The 20,699-nt window shown below is 43.7% G+C and overlaps 1 protein-coding gene across 2 annotated transcripts in view; it reads left to right on the top strand.

Moving 5' to 3' along the window:
* Window positions 1-2,914: 2,914 nt before the first annotated feature.
* The window catches only part of sema4gb (sema domain, immunoglobulin domain (Ig), transmembrane domain (TM) and short cytoplasmic domain, (semaphorin) 4Gb), a 33,853-nt gene continuing 16,068 nt past the window's right edge, over window positions 2,915-20,699 (top strand). The window contains exons 1-5 of one of the 2 annotated variants that reach the window (XM_029119908.2): window positions 2,915-3,083; window positions 9,063-9,304; window positions 19,320-19,468; window positions 19,846-19,908; window positions 20,533-20,631. In XM_029119908.2, the coding sequence (XP_028975741.2) occupies window positions 9,172-9,304; window positions 19,320-19,468; window positions 19,846-19,908; window positions 20,533-20,631 (444 nt within the window). In that variant the 5' untranslated portion in view covers window positions 2,915-3,083; window positions 9,063-9,171. The remainder of the gene's footprint in view (window positions 3,084-9,062; window positions 9,305-19,319; window positions 19,469-19,845; window positions 19,909-20,532; window positions 20,632-20,699) is intronic. The other variant, XM_013133930.4, reaches the window with a different exon arrangement.

Consider the following 20,699-nt stretch of genomic DNA (forward strand, 5'->3'; position numbering starts at 1 on the left):
CTGACTGAACATCTGGACATTGCAATTTTTCATTTTCAATAAATTGTTCCAAATGTCTAAAAACGTGTCTTCCCCTAGTTTTATGGGGTATTGTGTGTAGACTGAATATATATATAAATCAAGTTCATAACACAACAAAATGTGGATAAAATGAAGTTGCCTGAATAGTTACCGAAGTTACTGTATCTGACAGGGATGTCCTTCGAGTAAGACTCAAGTCACATATTTAGCAAACAGGCTTGATAAAAAGACAAAATACTTGCAACTCGACTAGAGACATTTTCCTAGATTTCTCCAGCATGCTGCTCCACTGTTTGTGCTGCTCCACTCTCACACACCAAGCGTTCAATGTTATCAACACCCTTCCAGTGTTGCCAGATTTCATTGACCGTATACAGCACAGTCAATGGCGAACTCAACAAAAAACGCTCAAACACAATTTCTTTCTATATTACAACATTATATATTATATTATTATATTAAAATATGATATTCTTTTCAGAATGAAATACTCTCGCTAGCTAGAAGAGCGAGCTGACATTATCAAAACGGGGAGACTAAATTCTGTTCAAGGGATTTCCTGGTGTTCAGTTTAGTAACAATCTAATGAATGGAGGCTTGTAGAGTATGTTCCTCCTATCTCATTGACCCACCTGATTCTCATGGCATCCTAATCTCTTTAGTTAAGTATTTCTGATATTCTCAAATTTACTAGTCTCCACCTAGCTTTTTTTTTTTTTGAAAGTGGACAGCTGAACACTTGAAATCCAAATGTAGGGACTTCTGACTTGAATCAATCTGAGCTGTGGAAATAACTTGGACAGAGCCTTTTGTACTGCTCTAGACAGCCTGAAGTGGATCAGACTGAAGAATCAGCCCAGGTTAATATAGTGGGAAAGGGCATTCACAGCTGAAAGCTCAGACTGCTGCTTGACATTGATTATATTGCCTCTGTGTAGCAAGCTTGTTAGGAGTGATGATTGACTAAAGAAATAGATTTTTGCATCTTAGACAAAAGGGAAATATTACATGACAGTGTACCAAAGCAAATTGCTTCAGTTTTACAATTTTAGAGGCCACAGACAATACTGATCTATAGGTTTTGTTACTAGTGTTTTGTTACTTTTTATTGTACTGATGTTTCTTTGGGTTTATTTCATTATTATATCGTTTTATTCTCAAACAAAGGAACGTTTTCTTCTCAGATTAATTGCTTTAAAAAAAAATCCAACTGGTTTACGACTTTAGCACAGTTCTGTACATTTATACGTAATTGATGCTGACATTAGGTTTTTCCTAGCCACTGAAATTCAAAACTACTGTTGTTTGCTCCTTGGGGTTTAAGGCCTGGTGTTTCTGTATAAGCACTTTGTGACAACTGCTGTTGTAAAAAGGGCTTTATGAATAAATTTGATTGATTTAATTCCCATTGTTCCCCAAAAGGTGGCGCTCAGTCAATATGAGTGTGCAGTAAAACTGTACGCCAAACAAAAATGAAATGCCTGTGGGTTGCTTAGAATAAGAGTGGTGATCAGGGTAATTAAAAAGCATGATATACAACAGTACCAAAATGTTTGTGAATTCTGCCTTAATGTATGTATCTACAGCGTACAATTCACAAATGGGAATCATGATCCGTAAATACGCCACATACAATTCACAAAGGTTAACCATGATCAGTGAATGCACAAGATAAAACTACCATATGCGTATACTAAAACGGAAACCAATTAATAAACAAATGTAAGTCATTATACACAAACAAATACTACTTCACTTATTTCTATTTGTGAATACTGGTTTACAAACAAAAGTTAAGCAGCGTTGGTTTTTCTATAGTGGGTTATATTTTTTAAATTGTTTGGACTGTTTCAGGATGAACATTTGTTAGTTTTATGCAGCTTTGTTTATATTCAAATGAATGTGTGCATATATGTTTTAAACACTTTCATGTATGCATTTGTGAGTTTTATGCTGTTTATTTGTTTTGTAAAAGCACTTCGTGACTGCTGATGTAAAAAGGGCTTTATAAATACATTTGATTGATTTATATTTATGGGTACGGTGGATAAGATCACTACTAGGACCGAGGGAATTCTTGACCAAGACATTTTATCCTTGACCCAGACCAGTGGTTGCTATAAATGCTTATTCTCTATGGCTGTTAAGGTATATGAGACTGCATGGCCTACCACAGGTATGACAAGATTACGTTTTAATACTCGATAACTGGTCTATTAAATGCCCATTGTGTTTGTATGAGGCCAGTATTCCACGAATGACTGTATTTAGAATGACTGTGTGGTGTTGCGCGTGATAACAACCCTAACCGATTTATATTGGTCGTAACAGACCCCATGTTGTCTTAATGCTTAAATACAGTAATCTATACAGACCCTGATAATACATCAGCATGCAGTTTCCCGCATCACCTGTGTAAAATCAATTTGTTGCAACAAACACACAGATGCATGTTTGTCTTCCTTTCCTTTTCGCTAATCTTAATTTACTCCAACTATGCCTACATTCAAAAGTAATCCCAATATTAATCAAATGTTAGAATAAAGGTTTTATCGTAAATCCTAGGCCAGAGCTGGAAATATAGGCTACTTTTTCCCAGTGGGGACCCATTGAAACGTTATGGAGGTTTTATATTTTAGTCCCGATTTTGGTAACCACAGGATGGATTTGAATGTAGTTTATTCATTGGAAGCTATTGGAAATATACATTGGCTGCAGACTTTCCAGACATACGCATTGGGACACTTAATAATTACAGTTAAACGTGCTGTGACACATTTGACCAATTCATTAAATTCGCCTTTGTCAGAATACTGGATTTTCATGTGCGCATGTTTGTTGAGAGACTGATATAGAGAAAGAGAGAGAGAGAGAGGGTGCCAGAGGAAAAGAGATAGCGACACGGATGTTGGGACTGGAATACACATGTGCATGCAGAATATGCAGCGTTTGACACAGCGGAGGCAGATAAGCGCGGGACGTCGCACCACTCTACTACACCGAGACTCATCCATTAATCATTCTTAAAAAGATAATTTATAGTTTATTTGAACATTTTAAAGGTAAGGGCAATACTATTATAACTAGTTGGCACACTGTACTACATGACTCAGATGCTGTTCTGTGTTCTTTAATGTATTTCGTTCAGATTACCTAGCACATCCGTAATGGGACAAATCGCTTGCAGGTGAAGGTGACAGAATGCGCACCAAGTGTTGATAAAATGCTGCAGTGTTGATTAGTTTGTGGAAAGGTGTGTTGGTGGTGAGGGCTACGTAAGAGAGGATCTTTTCGTGTAGAGCATATCGCATGACAAATTATTGGTGCTCTGAAATTGCGTAACCTGCGACAACACCTGCGCGTATTGAATAATTTTTGAATTATTCAATAAAGTTATTTTTTGGTTAGTATCAGGTACTCTCATGCCTTTTAAGGCTATGGTGTTTTTGTGTTTTGTTGTAGGATATTTTTCCAGAGGCAGCCTGGGACCAGAAATAGTCTTTGGCATTTCATAAAAACCCACCCATTATTTTCCTTAAGGCCCCCAAAACGTCCCATTTTATCCCTCGAGGCCCAGATGCTCCGCCCCCCTCGATAGTTCAGGAAGTCAAACAGCTACTCATTTATTCCACAGACATTTGAACAACATTACAGTTGTGCTTCCAAATGTTCTTATGAAAAGCTAAGGTTACAACATTTTTTTAAGTAATTGCTAATCCAGCACTGCTATTTAGTAGCTAATCAATGTTTGTTGGCACAATAAACAGCAATGTTGTCAACATGTTTACGGGTTGAATGAATGGCATTTGTACGTCCCAAACCATAATCTCCGAAAGAGTGGTTGGAGCATATGAACCATCTTGCATTTAAGTTTGCAAATCTAGGTAACATTTTCCTGCCTGTAGGCTACAGTGCTTTTAACGTTTATAGGCAAATGTATAACCAGTTATGGTAATTTAGGCAAGTCAGTGAGGCTAAATATTTGGATGTATTGTGCCTATATCTATCATTCATCAACTGGGCTCTTGTGTATATTTGTGCATGTATGTTTGTTTTATGTGTGTGTGTGTGTCACTGGCCTAGTTCTACTTGATAACTTTGAATTAGCTTTTTAAAAAAATACCAGAAGAGGTATTGTAAAAACAAAAATATACTATTTGCCACAATTCTTTTTTACTATGTGCGCTCAGTATGTGTGTGTCTGTGTGTGGGGGGCGAAATGTGGAGAATTTGTGTGTGTGTGTGTGTTTGGAAATGGCAACAAATACATTTCACACTGTGGCTAGGCACACCGAAAACAGTTTTTTGTAGTCTCGTATTGTATAGAGCATGGACTTCTGCAAGTGTAGGCTTATTTGTAACTGACCTGATAGAGACCTAGACTATAAATCACATCAAATGGGATTCAATGAAATGCTGTGCATTTTTGTGGTTCACCAACAAATTGTTCGGTATTTTACCAGCTTCAGGGTTCATTTAAAAGTGTAGCTTCTTTTCTTATGCTTGGAAGGACATGACATGGCTGTTGACTAGCCTTTTAATGACCCTTTCCGGAACAACTTTGGTTATAAAAATAAACCTTTTATGAAGCGGTGGTATTTCACTGACAGCATTGTTAATTAGTCTGTGTTAACATGTTATGGTGATGTTGTACCCAACTAGTCTGTAATTAGATGCAATGTGTTAGGCCATTAGTAGGCCCAACAGCGGACAATACAAAACTGAAACACATACAATCTTGACAAGCAGTGTTAAAGCTACAACAAAGGGCTGTAGGAATAGGCAACTTTATGAACGCTGATCGTTTTTTCTTGGATTGTTTACGTTGTAAAGCACACACTGTGATGGAAATAGACAAATAATGCGCAGATACCTGATCTGTGGAAAAAGTGCCAGAACAAACTGAGCCAAAGGATCCAAATGAAGCACTTCCCCTGTTATTTGGGAATGGAACGTATGTCTCAACCCTGTGCTTCCCAGGCGTAAAGGCCACAAATGGGATGTCCCCGGTTTCCTTTCATGGTATTTCCACACAATGAGGTAGAAATAAAAGTCTGAACTTGTGTAAATGATGATAAAGCTCTCTCAGGAATTTTCGCATGTTGCAGTGGGATGGAACTTTTGGCCTACTTTGTAACGTAACAAAGTTCAGCTGATTGTAACAGATGTGGTAACGAGGTCAATGGACCTCTGACTATGGGGGATTGATGGTCACTGTCACTGGAACACAGCCAAAAACTCTGACGGAGTGGGTGTCGGTCAAATCCGTCATTATTTATTGATTGTAAAAGGCGCACATTATAGTGACTGCTAAATATTAATCTGAATTAATATAAGCTGATAGCATGTAACATTCAGAAAAGTTGGAGTTAAGGTTTCTAGCTGTACTGCAGTGGACGGATGACGATGACATGAACATATATTTTGGTGGTGATATCCATATCAACCTGGTGTGAAATACACATAAAATAACCTAGATCAAGGCATTATTGTTCACACTGTCTTTCCCCCCATGCATTTCCTTGACATTACCATTGTTTGTGTCAAGTTCTATTACTCTCTTTACCATGCATAGACCAATGAATGTCCAAATGGGTAAGGGGTGGGGTCCTGGGCTCTACATCATCCTTGGGTCTAGACCATCATGGGCTCTACAACATCCTTGGGTCTAGACCATCATGGGCTCTATAACATCCTTGGGTCTAGACCATCATGGGCTCTATAACATCCTTGGGTCTAGACCATCATGGGCTGTACAAGATCCTTGGGTCTAGACCATCATGGGCTCTACAACATTCTTGGGTCTAGACCATCATGGGCTCTATAACATCCTTGGGTCTAGACCATCATGGGCTCTATAACATACTTGGGTCTAGACCATCATGGGCTCTACAAGATCCTTGGGTCTAGACCATCATGGGCTCTACAACATTCTTGGGTCTAGACCATCATGGGCTCTACAACATTCTTGGGTCTAGACCATCATGGGCTCTATAACATCCTTGGGTCTAGACCATCATGGGCTCTACAAGATCCTTGGGTCTAGACCATCATTGGCTCAAAAACATTCTTGGGTCTAGGCCATCCTGAGCTCTAAAAGATCCTTGGGTCTAGACCATCATGGGCTCCAAAACATCTTTGTGTCTACACTATCCTGGGCTCCAAAACATCCTGGTCTATAAAACATCCTGGTTGTTATAAAAGTCTGGTCTCTATAACATCCTGGGCCATTGGGGCTGTACATGTTAATCTAAAAAACACATCTATTTTGTTTTCTAACGCCCCCATAATCAGACGGAGCATTTTCTTTACAATTTCAATTACATCAGCACCCTCAGTAATTAATATAGATGTAGAGTGCTGATTATAAAAATGACATTACCAAGACTGCATAGTTGGTTATAACAGAGCTTAGAATGATAAATTGAACAGCTCAAGTTAGAACAAGACTAAACTAAAATCAGGACACAGGAATAACAGGTTTGGACTTGGTGGTACACAGCACGGGCCAGAAGGGCCTTTTTGTAGCAGCTAAGGTCTTAGGAGGAAAGATAGGTGAATTAGCGTCGCATGTCGGGGTTATTAGGTTATTAAATATCAAGTGAAAATATCTCTGAAAAATGATTTCCTGTTTATTACTTTGGGGTCAGGGTTGTTTTTACAAACAACTTTTTTGACTCATCCTGTACTTGTATTTGTGACCAAATAGTTATTTGGACTAAAAGCCCTTTAAAAAACCCATCTCAAACAAACCCTTAAGAAAACATTTATATTAGATTAGATTAGATTCAAATGTAATGTCATTGAACAAGTACAAATACAGTACAATGAAATGCAGTTTGCGTCTAACCATAAGTGCAAATAGAGGAGGGCAGAGTATTTCCAAGCAGTGATCCCATTGCACTTCAGTGTCCGCTATGAGCCAATGGACAGCACCGTTTTGTTGTTGGGATAAATGCAAACACCATCCCAACAAAGAAAAGCATAGTTTTAACATACTCAGAAAAAAATCTTGTTGTCACTAATATTAATATTTATCTGATATCAGCCGACATTGGACGGTTATTTTCAGGTTAGTTTAATGTGATATTCATTGTGTGCCATCATGCCATGTTCGTCAAAACTGGTCAGAACTGCTCATCATGGAAACTAGTGTCAGTTTGCCACAGTTCAGGAGGCAGGTACACTTAACAAACCGATTAACAAAAGTACATACAGCTGCCAGGCGTGGCAATTTATTCCTGGCCGTGATTAGTAAAGCCAATACTCTGAGGGAGTTTGTTTTTGCATATCTGCTACAAATGGCCATGACCTTTCACCCTCCAACAGAGAGAATGTTTACCATGCGCAGCAGAAAACGTTTCTAAGTGTTCCGTCGTGAAGATACTCCAGAAACGATTCCAGGTTAGAGCGACAGTAGAAAAAAAGCTTATTTGCAGGGTTTGCTTTAATGGTTAGAACACATTCTTTTACAGCGAAGTGTGGAGGCACTTGGATTATTGGAGGGCATTGTTTGGCCATCCGCAGACATGTCAGGACGGATGACATCTTGCTTGTCCGTGTCTTGCCTGACAGAGGGCTGTATCCTGAGTGTAGAACTGTGCTATACATATGTACGATCTTAGGTCGTCAGTCCACGTGTAATTGGGCTTTCCCGAACACGGAGGTCAGACTGTCAGAGACTGGTCAGAAGCTCTCTGTCGATGCATAGCCTAAAGAAGCAGTGCTGAAAAGGAAGCACCGGACCCAGCACCTCTTGTGACCTAGATAAAACCCTGACCGTATCTGCAGGCCATGTCAACACTTAACACAGTGATTGTGCTAGAGCAAAATAGCTGTGAAAAGATGTTTTGGTCAGGTCTGCCTGATTTTCCAAAGCCTTTCAGGTGGCATCCTGCTCGTGCTATTTTTTGTTCTTGCCTTCGGTCCGTTCATGTCATGATCCAGGATTGACACGGCTCAGGCAGTGTTTACCTTTCCATTTCCATTTTCCATGTTGTCGCCAAGGGTAAGTTACTCCCGGGACACCTTCCACAGGTGACACGGCTGTGCGTGCGCGCGTGTGCGTGTTTGTACAGTCTTACCCACAAATACCCCTAGGTTAGAAACATTTGTTTCACTACAGCGCAGCGTTCAGAAAAGATGACACAGTGCTGTCAATAACCTAAGACTTCCTGAACTCATAAAGCCCGTTAGTGAGGTTCACGTTGGGGTTAACCGCCTCGGTCTGTCTCCGCTCGTCTCTCCGGCTGAACACCTGCAGAGGGGTCCTGTCGCTGCTAATACCGAGTACATTATCCACTTCATGTCTTATGGTGCAAGTGATTTACCAGAGGGGGCAGAGAAGATAATGGCCACGGCATTTCTCCTGCGTGGTGAAAGGGAGAACGGGATTCATGGCACATGCCTTTGATGGGTGGCGGAGCACAGGAGTGCGGGCAACCAGCCGTAGATTACGCTGATGGCATCGGGCCTGATCGCTAGATTAGCCATGAGATAGCCCCCCCCCCCCCCCCCCCCCCCCCCGCCCTCGCCTAGCCCCCTGACGCAGACTGCTAATTATGAAGGGAAGCCATGGGCCGGAATATGAGAAAACAACAATATTCCTCATTATCGCCTTTTTAAATTGGTGTTTTATGTGGAGTTTTGGCTTTTGTTCTTTTTCTTTTTAACTTTATTCTAATGTGGGATGACCTTGTGCACAAAATGTCGTGATTGTGCACATAATGTCGTGATTGTGCACAAAATAAACAGGAAGAGGAACAGAAAGTGTGCACACACACACACACAGACACACAGAAACGCACATTGGTTTTATGGGAACAAACATACCTGTTTGTTTTAGTACATTTGTGGCAACTTAGCCAAACCCTATTTTCCCAAATCCTAAACCAGCCCAAACTGTAACCCGAAACACTGACTTTAACCCCAAAACACACACACACAGACACACTCACCCACACAAACACAAAAGCACACTCTTTCCTCATTACAAGCGATAACAATGTCACATTTATTCTTTGTGCCCTGTGTGGTGACAGAAGATGACCTAGAAGCCACCACTCCTGAGTAAAGCAGATGTGGACATCATCCCCTGTGTGCGTAGCTACATAACAGAGCTCCACCTACTCCCGAGTCAGCCTGCCCGACATGGAGGGCCACGTCTCCCTGCCGCTCACCTTGCTGCTGCTGCTCCTCTGTAGCCTGCCAGGGGTCTGCGGGTTCCCCTTCGGCCCTGTCCTTGACCTGGACGTCACCCCCCGAACCACCATATTCTCCCAAGGTAAGAACAGACCAGGCCTCCACCTTCTCTGTTGTTAGGGCCATGATATTTTTATAGGACCATGATATATATATATATTAGGGCCGGTTCTTGGCATAAGCAACATATGCAGTCACTTAGGGCCCCCGACCCCTATGGGAGGGCCCCCAAAAGGCAAGAATCGGGCCCCTGTATGTATACATGTATGTATGGAGTTTTTCCTGGTCACAACCGTGTCCCGGTTGTTCTGATACAGCTTAGGTGGCATACTGCTACACGGCGTGCCCTGATTCAAATGCGCCAACTCCTTCCCTGTTCACTTTAAGAAGTGGCACAGCTTTGGCCCTGAAGACAGCCGGCCCCCAGTTCCAGGGAGTTATTAGTCGTCTCTCTCTTATGCCCTGTCCTAGTTAACTTGGACCAGGCTACTCTAACGAAACAATGGTGGAGGGTGTGGGGTAGTAGGCAGACGCTCTCATCTCCCACAACAGAGGAGCCCTCCACACAGGAGACGTGACACCATGCCTGTGTAGAGAAATGAAATAGTGCTGAATAGGTGACTTTTTCCGAGGAGGATAAATCATTTACACACTCAGCGCCCCCCCCGCACCCCCCCGCACCTTGCTGCACAGAGCGCGGCTAAAGCAGCTGCAGAGGGATCACCCACCCCTGGCAGCCTCCACACACCATTATGCTATACCTGGCTCTCCTCTTCCCTCCTCCTCTACACTGGTCCTCTCTGGTCTGGGGGGGGTATTATTAACAGAGGCTGGCGCCGGGGTGCACTGTGTGTCGTCGCTAAAACAGGCTACCGGGACAGATGTGGTCCAAGACTGGCTTTACCGGACTTGATGATGGGTGGGGTGGGGGGGTGAATTAATCTGTCGGCGACGTTGCCCCTGAACAGAAGTGGTATTGATGAAATATATAATGTGTGTTGCACATGTCGTGCTTGATGTCAAACCACCCACAGTACAACGTTCCTGGGTTACCTCCTTCTCTGTCCTCCTATTGGTCAGGGAGATGGATCGGTGTGTCCACGTCCATCGGTGTTCAGAAAGCCGCTACGGCTTCTTGACTGCACCGTCTCACTGTAGTCTGGGTGGTCCTGTCAGACCATCTTCATTTTCTCATTGTTCTTGACCTACATTCAGCCTCCCAAGGGGTGTGTGTGTGTGTGTCTGTCTGTGTGTGTGTACATGCAAAAGCTACTCGCATCTAAAATCTGCTCGCGGATTAACCCCCGTGTCACTTCCTCTCAGGTAAAACATGCCCTAATGCAGACACGGCGAGGGCAGAGAATAGCACCTCGCAAAGAAAACATGGCCGCCGGGCTCTTGACTGTATGGTATTTATTAATGAGGCCCGTTCTGTGTGGGTGGTGGTATTGTATCTCTTCCTTGGGAGTGAAGGAGCACTGTTCAAATGTATATCTGTGGGTGGATTTAGAGTATGCTTCCCAGTTAGGGTGAGAGGGACATCATTTATTTCCACTGTTTTTTAGATGGGTTGTGTGAGTAGGTGTACCTTGACCGGCAATAGAAAGGTGCAGGGATTCATAAGCTTCGTCATACTGCATACTGCAAAATATAACGTGTGTGTGCGGATTTGTGTGTGTTTTTGTGTTTGTCGCCCTGTCTCTCTCTCTGGGTGGATGAATTCCTGACTCTGGAATGAACTCAAGGTTGTTTCTGGAGAATTGTCTCTTCCTGTTCTGTTCACTGATGCCAACCAGACCAGAAGTAATGTAACCATGCAGTATTGATGCATGGATAAGATCTGTCTGCTGTCGTCATGAGCCTGGTGCAGTCAAGGTCTTAATAGTAGTGGATTTCTATCTATTATTTAGTCATCGGTTCAAATTGGTTTTTGAATCCGTCCCTTAATACCTTTTAATTTCTTCAGTTATTAATGGAAGACTGGTTTGATATCATGCCTTGAGAAAGTATTCAATGCCCTTGGCCTTTTCTACCTGGTGTTACAAAGTGAAACCATAATGAAACAGTTAAAATATTATTGAATTATTATCACACATTTGTTAAAAATGAAATGTATTAAAATCTCTTAATTTACCAAATGATTTAGCCCCTATAGTCAATACTTTACAGAAGTACCTTTGGCAGCGATTCTAGACTTGGAGATTTCTTTGCAGGCAGTCATTGTCCCCTGCAGCCTGACAAGTCCCTTAGTCCCTGCCGCTGGGAAGCACCACCATGACATGATGCTCCCACCACCATAAATCACAGTAGATCCTCCAACGGTCATTCGGTCAGGTTCTCCCATCTCAGCCAAGGAACTTTGTAGTTTATCGGGTTCCTGGTCACATCGCTGACCGTTGGTATGTTTCGCCAGATTCTTCAGTTTGGTCAGACAGCTCCACAAAGATTCTGGGTGGTGCCACATTTTTTCCAGTTCAAATTGATGAAGCTCCTGTGCCCTTTACAGTGTTGTCTACCTTTCCCTAGTCTCGTGAAGCCACACCTCCAGTCTCGCCTGGCCTCCTTAGAGAACAAGGTATATTTGCAGAGCGTAAATATGGGTGACGTTACTTATACTGTATAAAGTTACACCCACTGAATATAATGTTATTCCCACTGATGTTTGCCACGGGTCAGTTAATATGGGTGTTCCTTAATATAAAGTTATATTCTTGTAGAAATAAAGTGGTAGGTAGTAAGTTTGATTTATTTTTTCTCATTTTACAATTCAGCATAGGTTTAGGCTGGAGGTTGTTGATGTCCACAGCTCACAGCATTATATGGTCTTTAGTTTTCAAATGATCAGGACGAACATTGACTTTGAACATGGATGGAAGTCGGTCGCAGGTGACTTTCAAGTTTCCATCATCCAGTTAGCTAATTGAATAGTGCCAGTCTTTCTACTCAGTCAAGTCACTAAATAGACAATGTAATCTAGCCGAGGATGAGGTAACGTGCTAATGTAATGTTACTACCAGCGGTAGTTGAAAAAGTAACAAGCTAGCTACAAAGGGAGCAAAGTTGTCTACTGTATCTACCAATCGTTCATATACAGAAACACATTGTGCTTATAGCGTTGTTATTATTATCTGAATATCTCCCTTTCTGTGGTGATACCCATCACTCCTAGGCAACTCTTGAGGCAAATAGCATATCCAGTGCTTGGGATAGTCTGATGTGGTGAATCTGTAATTCAGATTTTTTTGTAGTCAGCTGTTGTGTCTAGGTGACAGACCACACAGCTTTAAACTGGAACAAGGACAAGTAACTCATTGAGATAATACGAAACTGACAGGCTCAATCAGAAAACACACACTTTATCTCTCTCAGGCTGTATACAAACCCATTTCATTCTTGTTGTATGCAGCAATTATAATTTTTTTTGCATTAGTCAGTGTTTTCAGAGAATGGGTTCCTTTTCTGTGACACTTTCTGTTGACTAGAGAGGGGAGTTTGAAATCTGAACCCAATTATCTAGGGGAGGCTTTGATCAATATTTTTCTTCGTAGTTTGTTGTGACAGGTGACAAGCATTAAGACTCAGCCTAAAGAGCTGAAAAAGCACCAGAATAGGAGTATTATATGTACTTGGAGTTTCTGCTTAGTCTAACACCATCAGACGAAGATTTCTGCTTTCTGTTGTTGCTGTGTGTTAGCTTGTTAGATAAGCAGGCAGGAAGGCAGGGAACTAATCAGACATGTAAGCTGGCAGAATGTTAGTCAGACAGGCTGAAGGGCTAGTCAGATAGACAGAAAGGCTAGTCATACTGTATATAGGCAGAAAGGCTATACATATATAGGCAGAACAGGCTAGACACGTATAGGCAGAAGGGCTAGACATATATAGGCAGAACAGGCTAGACACGTATAGGCAGAAGGGCTAGACATATATAGGCAGAAGGGCTAGACATATATAGGCAGAAGGGCTAGACATATATAGGCAGAAGGGCTAGACATATATAGGCAGAAGGGCTAGACATATATAGGCAGAAGGGCTAGACATATATAGGCAGAAGGGCTAGACATATATAGGCAGAAGGGCTAGACATATATAGGCAGAAGGGCTAGACATATATAGGCAGAAGGGCTAGACATATATAGGCAGAAGGGCTAGACATATATAGACAGAAGAGCTAGACATATATAGGCAGAAGGGCTAGACATATATTGGCAGAAGGGCTAGACATATATAGGCAGAAGGGCTAGACAGAGAGACAGGCCGAGAGAAAGTCAGACAGAGAGTTACCCTGAAAGACGGCCGGAGAGGAACTGGAATGGTATTCTAATCCTCCAGATCGCTTGTGGTCAAAGTTTTTATTTCATATACAGGTTAAGACAGACAGACAGAGAGTCACACAGAGCTGCGTAACGTTTGAACCACAACATTGCCCAACATCATGTGTGATGCTAAATAGGATGACTCGTGATCAAGAGAACACACTTGTTTAGGCTGATGGTGTGTCAACTTCCCAAAGGAATGACTCATGTCAGGCAGCAATAGGCTTGCTGAATGTACAGCCGTTCGAGATAATATTTTATTATTGTTATTATTATTTTGGTATTGAGAGAAAGATGGTGCAGTTCTATGCAGTCTGGTTTCTCAAGATGTAAGTATGGGCGACATGTTGTACATTCATGTTCAGCACAGACATGACAGTTTGGACCAGAAGGCAAGAGCCTCTGCTGTCTGACTGACCTGCCGTTGGTGGTGGGAGCTTATGTAATATGGATGAACAGCTGATAGTTCTCCACAGGGCCCAAAGGAGTCATGGTGCGTTGTCACCCCATCACATGGACCTAGTACTCTGTGTGTTTGTCCAGCACCTGCCCTAGTCCGACAGGACCAGCGGTGCTTAATGAGTTACCAGGCCAGTGACTTGTGGAGCAACTCTATTGACAAGAACTCCGAACGGAGCAGAGAGGAGACAGACAGACAGACATGCTGACAGACATACAGACAAAAAAGGTTGGCAGGCACACACACACACACACAGACATGCACACACACCCTTTACTCCTTTTCCATATGTGACAGCAACTGTAGGCACATAAGCTTTTCACATACTATACCTAAACAAACACCAACGCACCCTCTGGTCCCTTCTGGGAGAGTTGGCCTTCCTTCCCCTCTGGGAACCAGGTGACTTGGTGCAAGTGCAAAGTGTGTGTGTATTCAGTGTATGCTCGGGTGCATTCCACACGTGGGGTTAGAGGCCACGGCTACAGCCTTCCTCAGAACCTCCTGTCATCGCTGCACGGCCGTAGTAAACAACACCTCCCCCGTTGGCTCAGACTCCGCTGTGATGCTGGGATGCTTTGTTGACTCTCCTCATCGATTTGTTCACAGAGCCAAGGTGCAGCTTGGGCTGTGGGTTTAAAACAGGAACCACAAGCCTGTCTACGTGTCTCAATGTCCCTCCCTGTCTCTCTCTCTCTCCATGTCTACCTGTCTCAATGTCCCTCCCTGTCTCTCTCTCTCTCCATGTCTACCTGTCTCAATGTCCCTCCCTGTCTCTCTCTCTGTCTACCTGCCTCAATGTCCCTCCCTGTCTCTCTCTCACTGTCTACGTGTCTCAATGTCCCTCCCTGTCTCTCTCTCTCTGTCTACCTGTCTCAATGTCCCTCCCTGTCTACCTGTCTCAATGTCCCTCCCTGTCTCTCTCTCTGTCTAACTGCCTCAATGTCCCTCCCTGTCTCTCTCTCTCTGTCTACGTGTCTCAATGTCCCTCCCTGTCTCTCTCTCTCTGTCTACCTGTCTCAATGTCCCTCCCTGTCTCTCTCTCTCTCTCTGTCTACCTGCCTCAATGTCCCTCCCTGTCTCTCTCTCTCTGTCTACCTGCCTCAATGTCCCTCCCTGTCTTTCTCTCTCTCTGTCTACCTGTCTCAATGTCTCTCCCTGTCTCTCTCTCTGTCTACCTGTCTCAATGTCCCTCCCTGTCTCTCTCTCTCTCTGTCTACCTGCCTCAATGTCCCTCCCTGTCTCTCTCTCTCTGTCTACCTGCCTCAATGTCCTTCCCTGTCTCTCTCTCTCTGTCTACCTGCCTCAATGTCCCTCCCTGTCTCTCTCTCTCGGTCTACCTGCCTCAATGTCCCTCCCTGTCTCTCTCTCTCTCTCTGTCTACCTGTCTCAATGTCCCTCTCTCTCTCTCTGTCTACCTGTCTCAATGTCCCTCCCTTCAATGTCCCTCCCTGTCTCTCTCTCTCTGTCTGACTGTCTCTATGTGCCTCCCTGTCTCTCTCTCTCTCTCTGTCTACCTGTCTCAATGTCCCTCCCTGTCTCTCTTACTCTCTCCCTGTCTATCTCCCACTGTGTTTCCCCGTCTCCCCTGTCTACCTCTCTTACTGTCTCTTTCCCTGTGTCTCACTGTCTCCCTGTCTCTCTCTCTGTCTTTCTCTTTGTCACTCTCTGTCAATTTTAATTAAATTAAATTGGCTTTATTGGCTTGGGAAACATTTGTTTACATTGCCAATGCAAATGGAGTGAAAAATAAACTTATTACAAATAAGTGAAAACAAAACAAGGAAAGTCTCATAGGGCTTCAGTTCTTTGCGTAGTCATGGGCTGGAGTGGTCTCTGTGTTTACGTGTTGTGGTGCTGACCGTTTGCCTCGTCTGACCGGTTTGTTGTTACTGTAACAAATCACCATGGAGATGCAGGTGTCTGTGGCGGCGCAGATAAAAACCTCAGTCCAATATCCGGGGTTATGCACAAGTAAAAGGTTTTATTGGAAAGGACCAAACAGATCCTTCTTCTGGGACTCCACAAAACAAGCCTCCAGGATGTGAGACAAAACGTCAGCATCGGTTAGGTAACAAAACTGCCGGAAAGAAATCAAGGTCTCTGGCGAAAGAGACTCAACTCTTCATTCGCAGCACTGACATGCTAAGTGTTCCGCTCATGCCCCTCGCTCCCCTTTCAGAGTGTTTCCAGGTGGCCTATCTAGGGCCCGGGCCAATTAGGCAACAACCTGCAGGGGTGCGGGGGCTGATTAGCCCCAGGTGTGTTCGCCCGGGAAGAGGGATAGGTGTCCAGTGGAGCCAGGCTTTGTCGTCCCCCCCGCCGTCCCCCGTCCCCCATCTGGTGGCCCCGTTGCGCTCCTCCACTGTGACTTGGGACTCCTTCAATGTGCCACATTATTTCCTGTGTGAAAACCCAATGGAAATGCAGTGGCACAAAGAAAGGAATAAATAAACATTTTTACCCAATAGATGTTTCTCATTCAAACACGGTGAGTCGTTTTACTAGCAGGACGGCATGGTCAAGAGGAGAAGCTTTAGTTTCAAAACTTCCGAAGGCCATTGCTCCTTGAGATGTGTAGCGTCGTCAAACCTGTGTTGTATTCATTACACGTGGTACTAAATCAAACCTGTGTTGTATTCTTTACACATGGTACTAAATCAAACCTGTGTTGTATTCATTACACGTGGTACTAAATCAAACCTGTGTTGTATTCATTACACGTGGTACTAAATCGTCATTAGAGGAGACGTGGAAACAAGTCATGTACCCAGTGTTCCCTAATCATCACAGCTCTACGTATGTGCTTGTTTGTCCTTAGAAAGTTGCCTTCAAGTGTAGCTCATTGGTCAAGTCCTGACGGACGTCAAGGACATCTCACCCAAACCGCCTTGGGTGGCGGCCCCTCTGTGTCTCTCCCTCTGCGTCATCCCTGTCGTCATCCCCCGTCGTCCTCATGAAGCAGTCCGTGTTATGTCACATGCACGGCCACTATTTCTTAAATATAGAATCCAGGGCTGTTATGCTCTGCCCCGAGATGAGTCATGTATGAAATAAAAACTCAAAAAAAAAAGATTCCTTTTTATACTGCCATGGGCTGTTATTGTGTTAGCGTAACTGTCCAAGACAATGTAATCTTAAGAAAAACATAATGTTCTTCTGGGGTTTAAGTTGGGTTGTTGAGAAAAGAAGAGTGATTTTGTGTGCGTGTGTGTGTGTGTGCGTGTGTGTGTGTGTGCATGTGTGTGTGCGTGTGTGTGTGTGTGTGTCCTATGGTGTCGTGACTGCTCCGCCCCCACCTCTATATCCCCCAGTGTGTCCTGACCTTTGAGTTGGCCATAGAAGAAGAAAAACTCACTCACAGCTCTGCCTTTTCTGTCTGACTACTTCCCTGCCCGTCTTTCCGAATGGATCTCTGTCTCCCTGTTTTTCGTGCCCGCCTGTCGATCTGTCTGCCTGACTAGCAGTTTGCCTGTCTATCTTACAGTCTGTCTGCCTGCCTGTCTTCCTGACAGGCTCTCTGCATGTCTGTCTTGTTTTCCTAGCCTGTCGCCTACCCGGACGATGGAGGCTAGTAGAGGCTGGACACTCACTCTGGTCTGGTTGTGTGGAAGGTTGCTGTCCGAGTTGCACGGGCACCGCTCGAAGTGTCACAGCTGTAACCCTGAGAGTGTGTAAGAACAGGAACACCCATGGCAATCACTGGGTGTGTGTGCGCGTGTGTGTGTGCGCGGAGAGGGGGCTCTTCAAACACCCGATGGAATGACATCCAAGGGAAGTGTTGGAAGAACCCAGAAACTGACGGTCAGGACGGCGTGTCGTGTAGACTTTAACATGGTTTTTAAATAAGGTTTCAACCCCTAGACAAGTGTCTAAATTGACCGCATCGATCGCGGAGTCTTGTTCTCCAGAAGCTCTTCAAACCCATTTGCACGTTAAACCGGAGGTTGTGAGCCCCATAACGGCGGCGGCCTGGGTTAGTACATTAAATGGCATGAAGGATCAATCTGGTGCTTAAGATGGGGAATCTAGGGAGGGCATTTTAAGGGCATTCACAGGAGATGTGCCCCATTACTGCCAAATCATATCAGCATTCACACCCACACTGGGTGTGTGTGTGTGTTTGGGGGAGGGGAAGGGTTGACTAGGTTGAGCTCCACTGCTGCATATTGTGCAGCATTTGAGCTTCCGATCCCCTCGAGTCCGTAAGACAAACCGAAACGCCGCGCCACATTCATAGTCCTGTGTTTTGACCTTATTTCATGGAAACGGATCGAACTAAATATTTTACCAGCTGTCTGGAACCTCTGAAATAAGGGCAGGCCGCTGTGCCACTACGAGATGTGAAAAGGAGGTCATTGTTCTCATCTAGGTTGCTCTATTTAGCACGACATGGTCTTATTCAGAGATCGAATAGATATGAAGGTATTTGGAATATAGGTGCGCTGAACGTTCACTGAATCCATTGGAGAATCGACATTTATATATCAGAGGGCGACACAGTTTAAGACGTAGATAGAGGAACGTGGTAGATAGAGGTATGTGGTAGATAGAGGTACGTAGTAGATAGAGGTATGTGGTAGATAGAGGTACGTAGTAGATAGAGGTACGTGGTAGATAGAGGTACGTGGTAGATAGAGGTACGTAGTAGATAGTGGTACGTAAAAGATAGAGGTACGTGGTAGATAGAGGTATGTAGTAGATAGAGGTACGTGGTAGATAGAGGTACGTGGTAGATAGAGGTACGTGGTAGATAGAGGTACGTGGTAGATAGAGGTACGTGGTAGATAGAGGTACGTGGTAGATAGAGGTACGTGGTAGATAGAGGTACGTGGTAGATAGAGGTACGTAGACATAGCGAGGATCAGGGCCATGTCTGTACAGCAGAGTTAGACCATCCTTTAGGAGGGACGCTATGCACTGCCATCCACTGTTCCAATCATCCATGTCATGTTAAAACTGGTCGTTCACTAACAGCGCTGTAGGAAATTCTATCTACTGCTATTGGTCAATACTTCCCAGAGGAGCTAAAATGGCTGCCAGGTGGGTCTGTTTGACTGTTGTGCTGGATGCACCTTATTTCATACACGTCAATGGCCCACCTTTCTAAACACCTAGCTCTGGTGAGAACAAGAGGCAGTCGGAGAGAAATAGGAATGGACCGACGGAGGGAGGAACTATCGAATATGGCAGTCTAGTAATAAGCTGTAATTATAATTTTTTTTCCAGGCAATTTGACCATGGGAAAACTGCGCAATTACCAACATGCAGGTTTATTTCCATTGACCCCAAAGCACCAGTAAGCCTGTGTTTGTTGTCAGGTCTGTTGGGTTGCCAGCGCTTTAGCAGCCGGTCTCAGAACTACAGCATACTGCTACTGGAGGAGGACAATGGGGTGCTGTACGTCGGGGCCAGAGGGGCGCTCTATGCCCTGGACACCGCCAATGTTTCCAAACCTGGCAACCCCAAGGTGAGCGCGTCAACCTCCGGTGTCCGTGAGTAACTGGGTTTTACTGTGAATAGGGAGCTGGTTAGCAGCTGCAGTGTGTCAATTCACACGAGCGTTATGTTTAAAATCTGCCTCTTTTCTTTCTTTCACAAATCTTTTTTTTCTTTCACAACAGGCTAATTATAGCCTGAAGGAGATTCAGTAAATCCTATTCTGTTTTATATTGCAGTGTGGGTATCACATTAAATGCAGGGTGCCGGTCTACTCGGGCCAACAGAGTATATTAAAATACAGTGATGTACTGGTGTATTAAATAGTCTTGAAATATTTTAATGGCCCATCCTGCCACGACCTGTTTGGATGGCTGCGTGGTCATTATTGTCTGCTTCTGTTCACAGATTGATTGGGAAGCTTCAGCAGAGCAGAAGAAGCAGTGTCTCAACAAAGGAAAAAACAATCAGGTATATCCCATAATGTGCATCACTGACTGCTCAGCACACTCTATCCCTCTCCCCAGATCTGTCCTTTTCTCCCCTCTCTGTTTTTTCTCCCCACCTCCCTCACTCCTCTCATTAGTAGACACTATCTAGTGTAATAATGCCCTATCTAATGTAATAATGCCCTATCTAATGTAATAATACACTATCTAATGTAATAATAAACTATCTAGTGTAATAATGCCCTATCTAATGTAATAATACACTATCTAATGTAATAATACACTATCTAGTGTAATAATGCCCTATCTAATGTAATAATACACTATCTAATGTAATAATACACTATCTAGTGTAATAATGCCCTATCTAATGTAATAATACACTATCTAATGTAATAATGCCCTATCTAATGTAATAATACACTATCTAATGTAATAATGCCCTGTCTAGTGTAATAAAACCCTATCTATTGTAATAATGCCCTATCTAATGTAATACTATACTATCTAGTGTAATAATGCCCTATCTAGTGTAAATATGCCATATCTGTATTGAGGTTGTGATGATGTTGCCCAGTGAACGCATTGGCCTGTGTGTTAAAGAGCAGATAATGTGTGAAGGTCCTTCTCTGTGTCCCCCCTACAGACAGAGTGTTACAATCACATTCGCCTCCTGCAGAGGTATAATGAGACCCACCTGTACGTCTGTGGCACCCACGCCTTCAGGCCTCTCTGTGCTTACATAGTAAGAGCTGTCCTCCCCGCCGTCGGGAACACCACATTCAGGCTTCCAGAGAACTTTTTAGGCTGATG

Source organism: Esox lucius, chromosome 5 (genome assembly GCF_011004845.1).
Source record: "Esox lucius isolate fEsoLuc1 chromosome 5, fEsoLuc1.pri, whole genome shotgun sequence".
Classification (NCBI taxonomy): domain Eukaryota; kingdom Metazoa; phylum Chordata; class Actinopteri; order Esociformes; family Esocidae; genus Esox; species Esox lucius.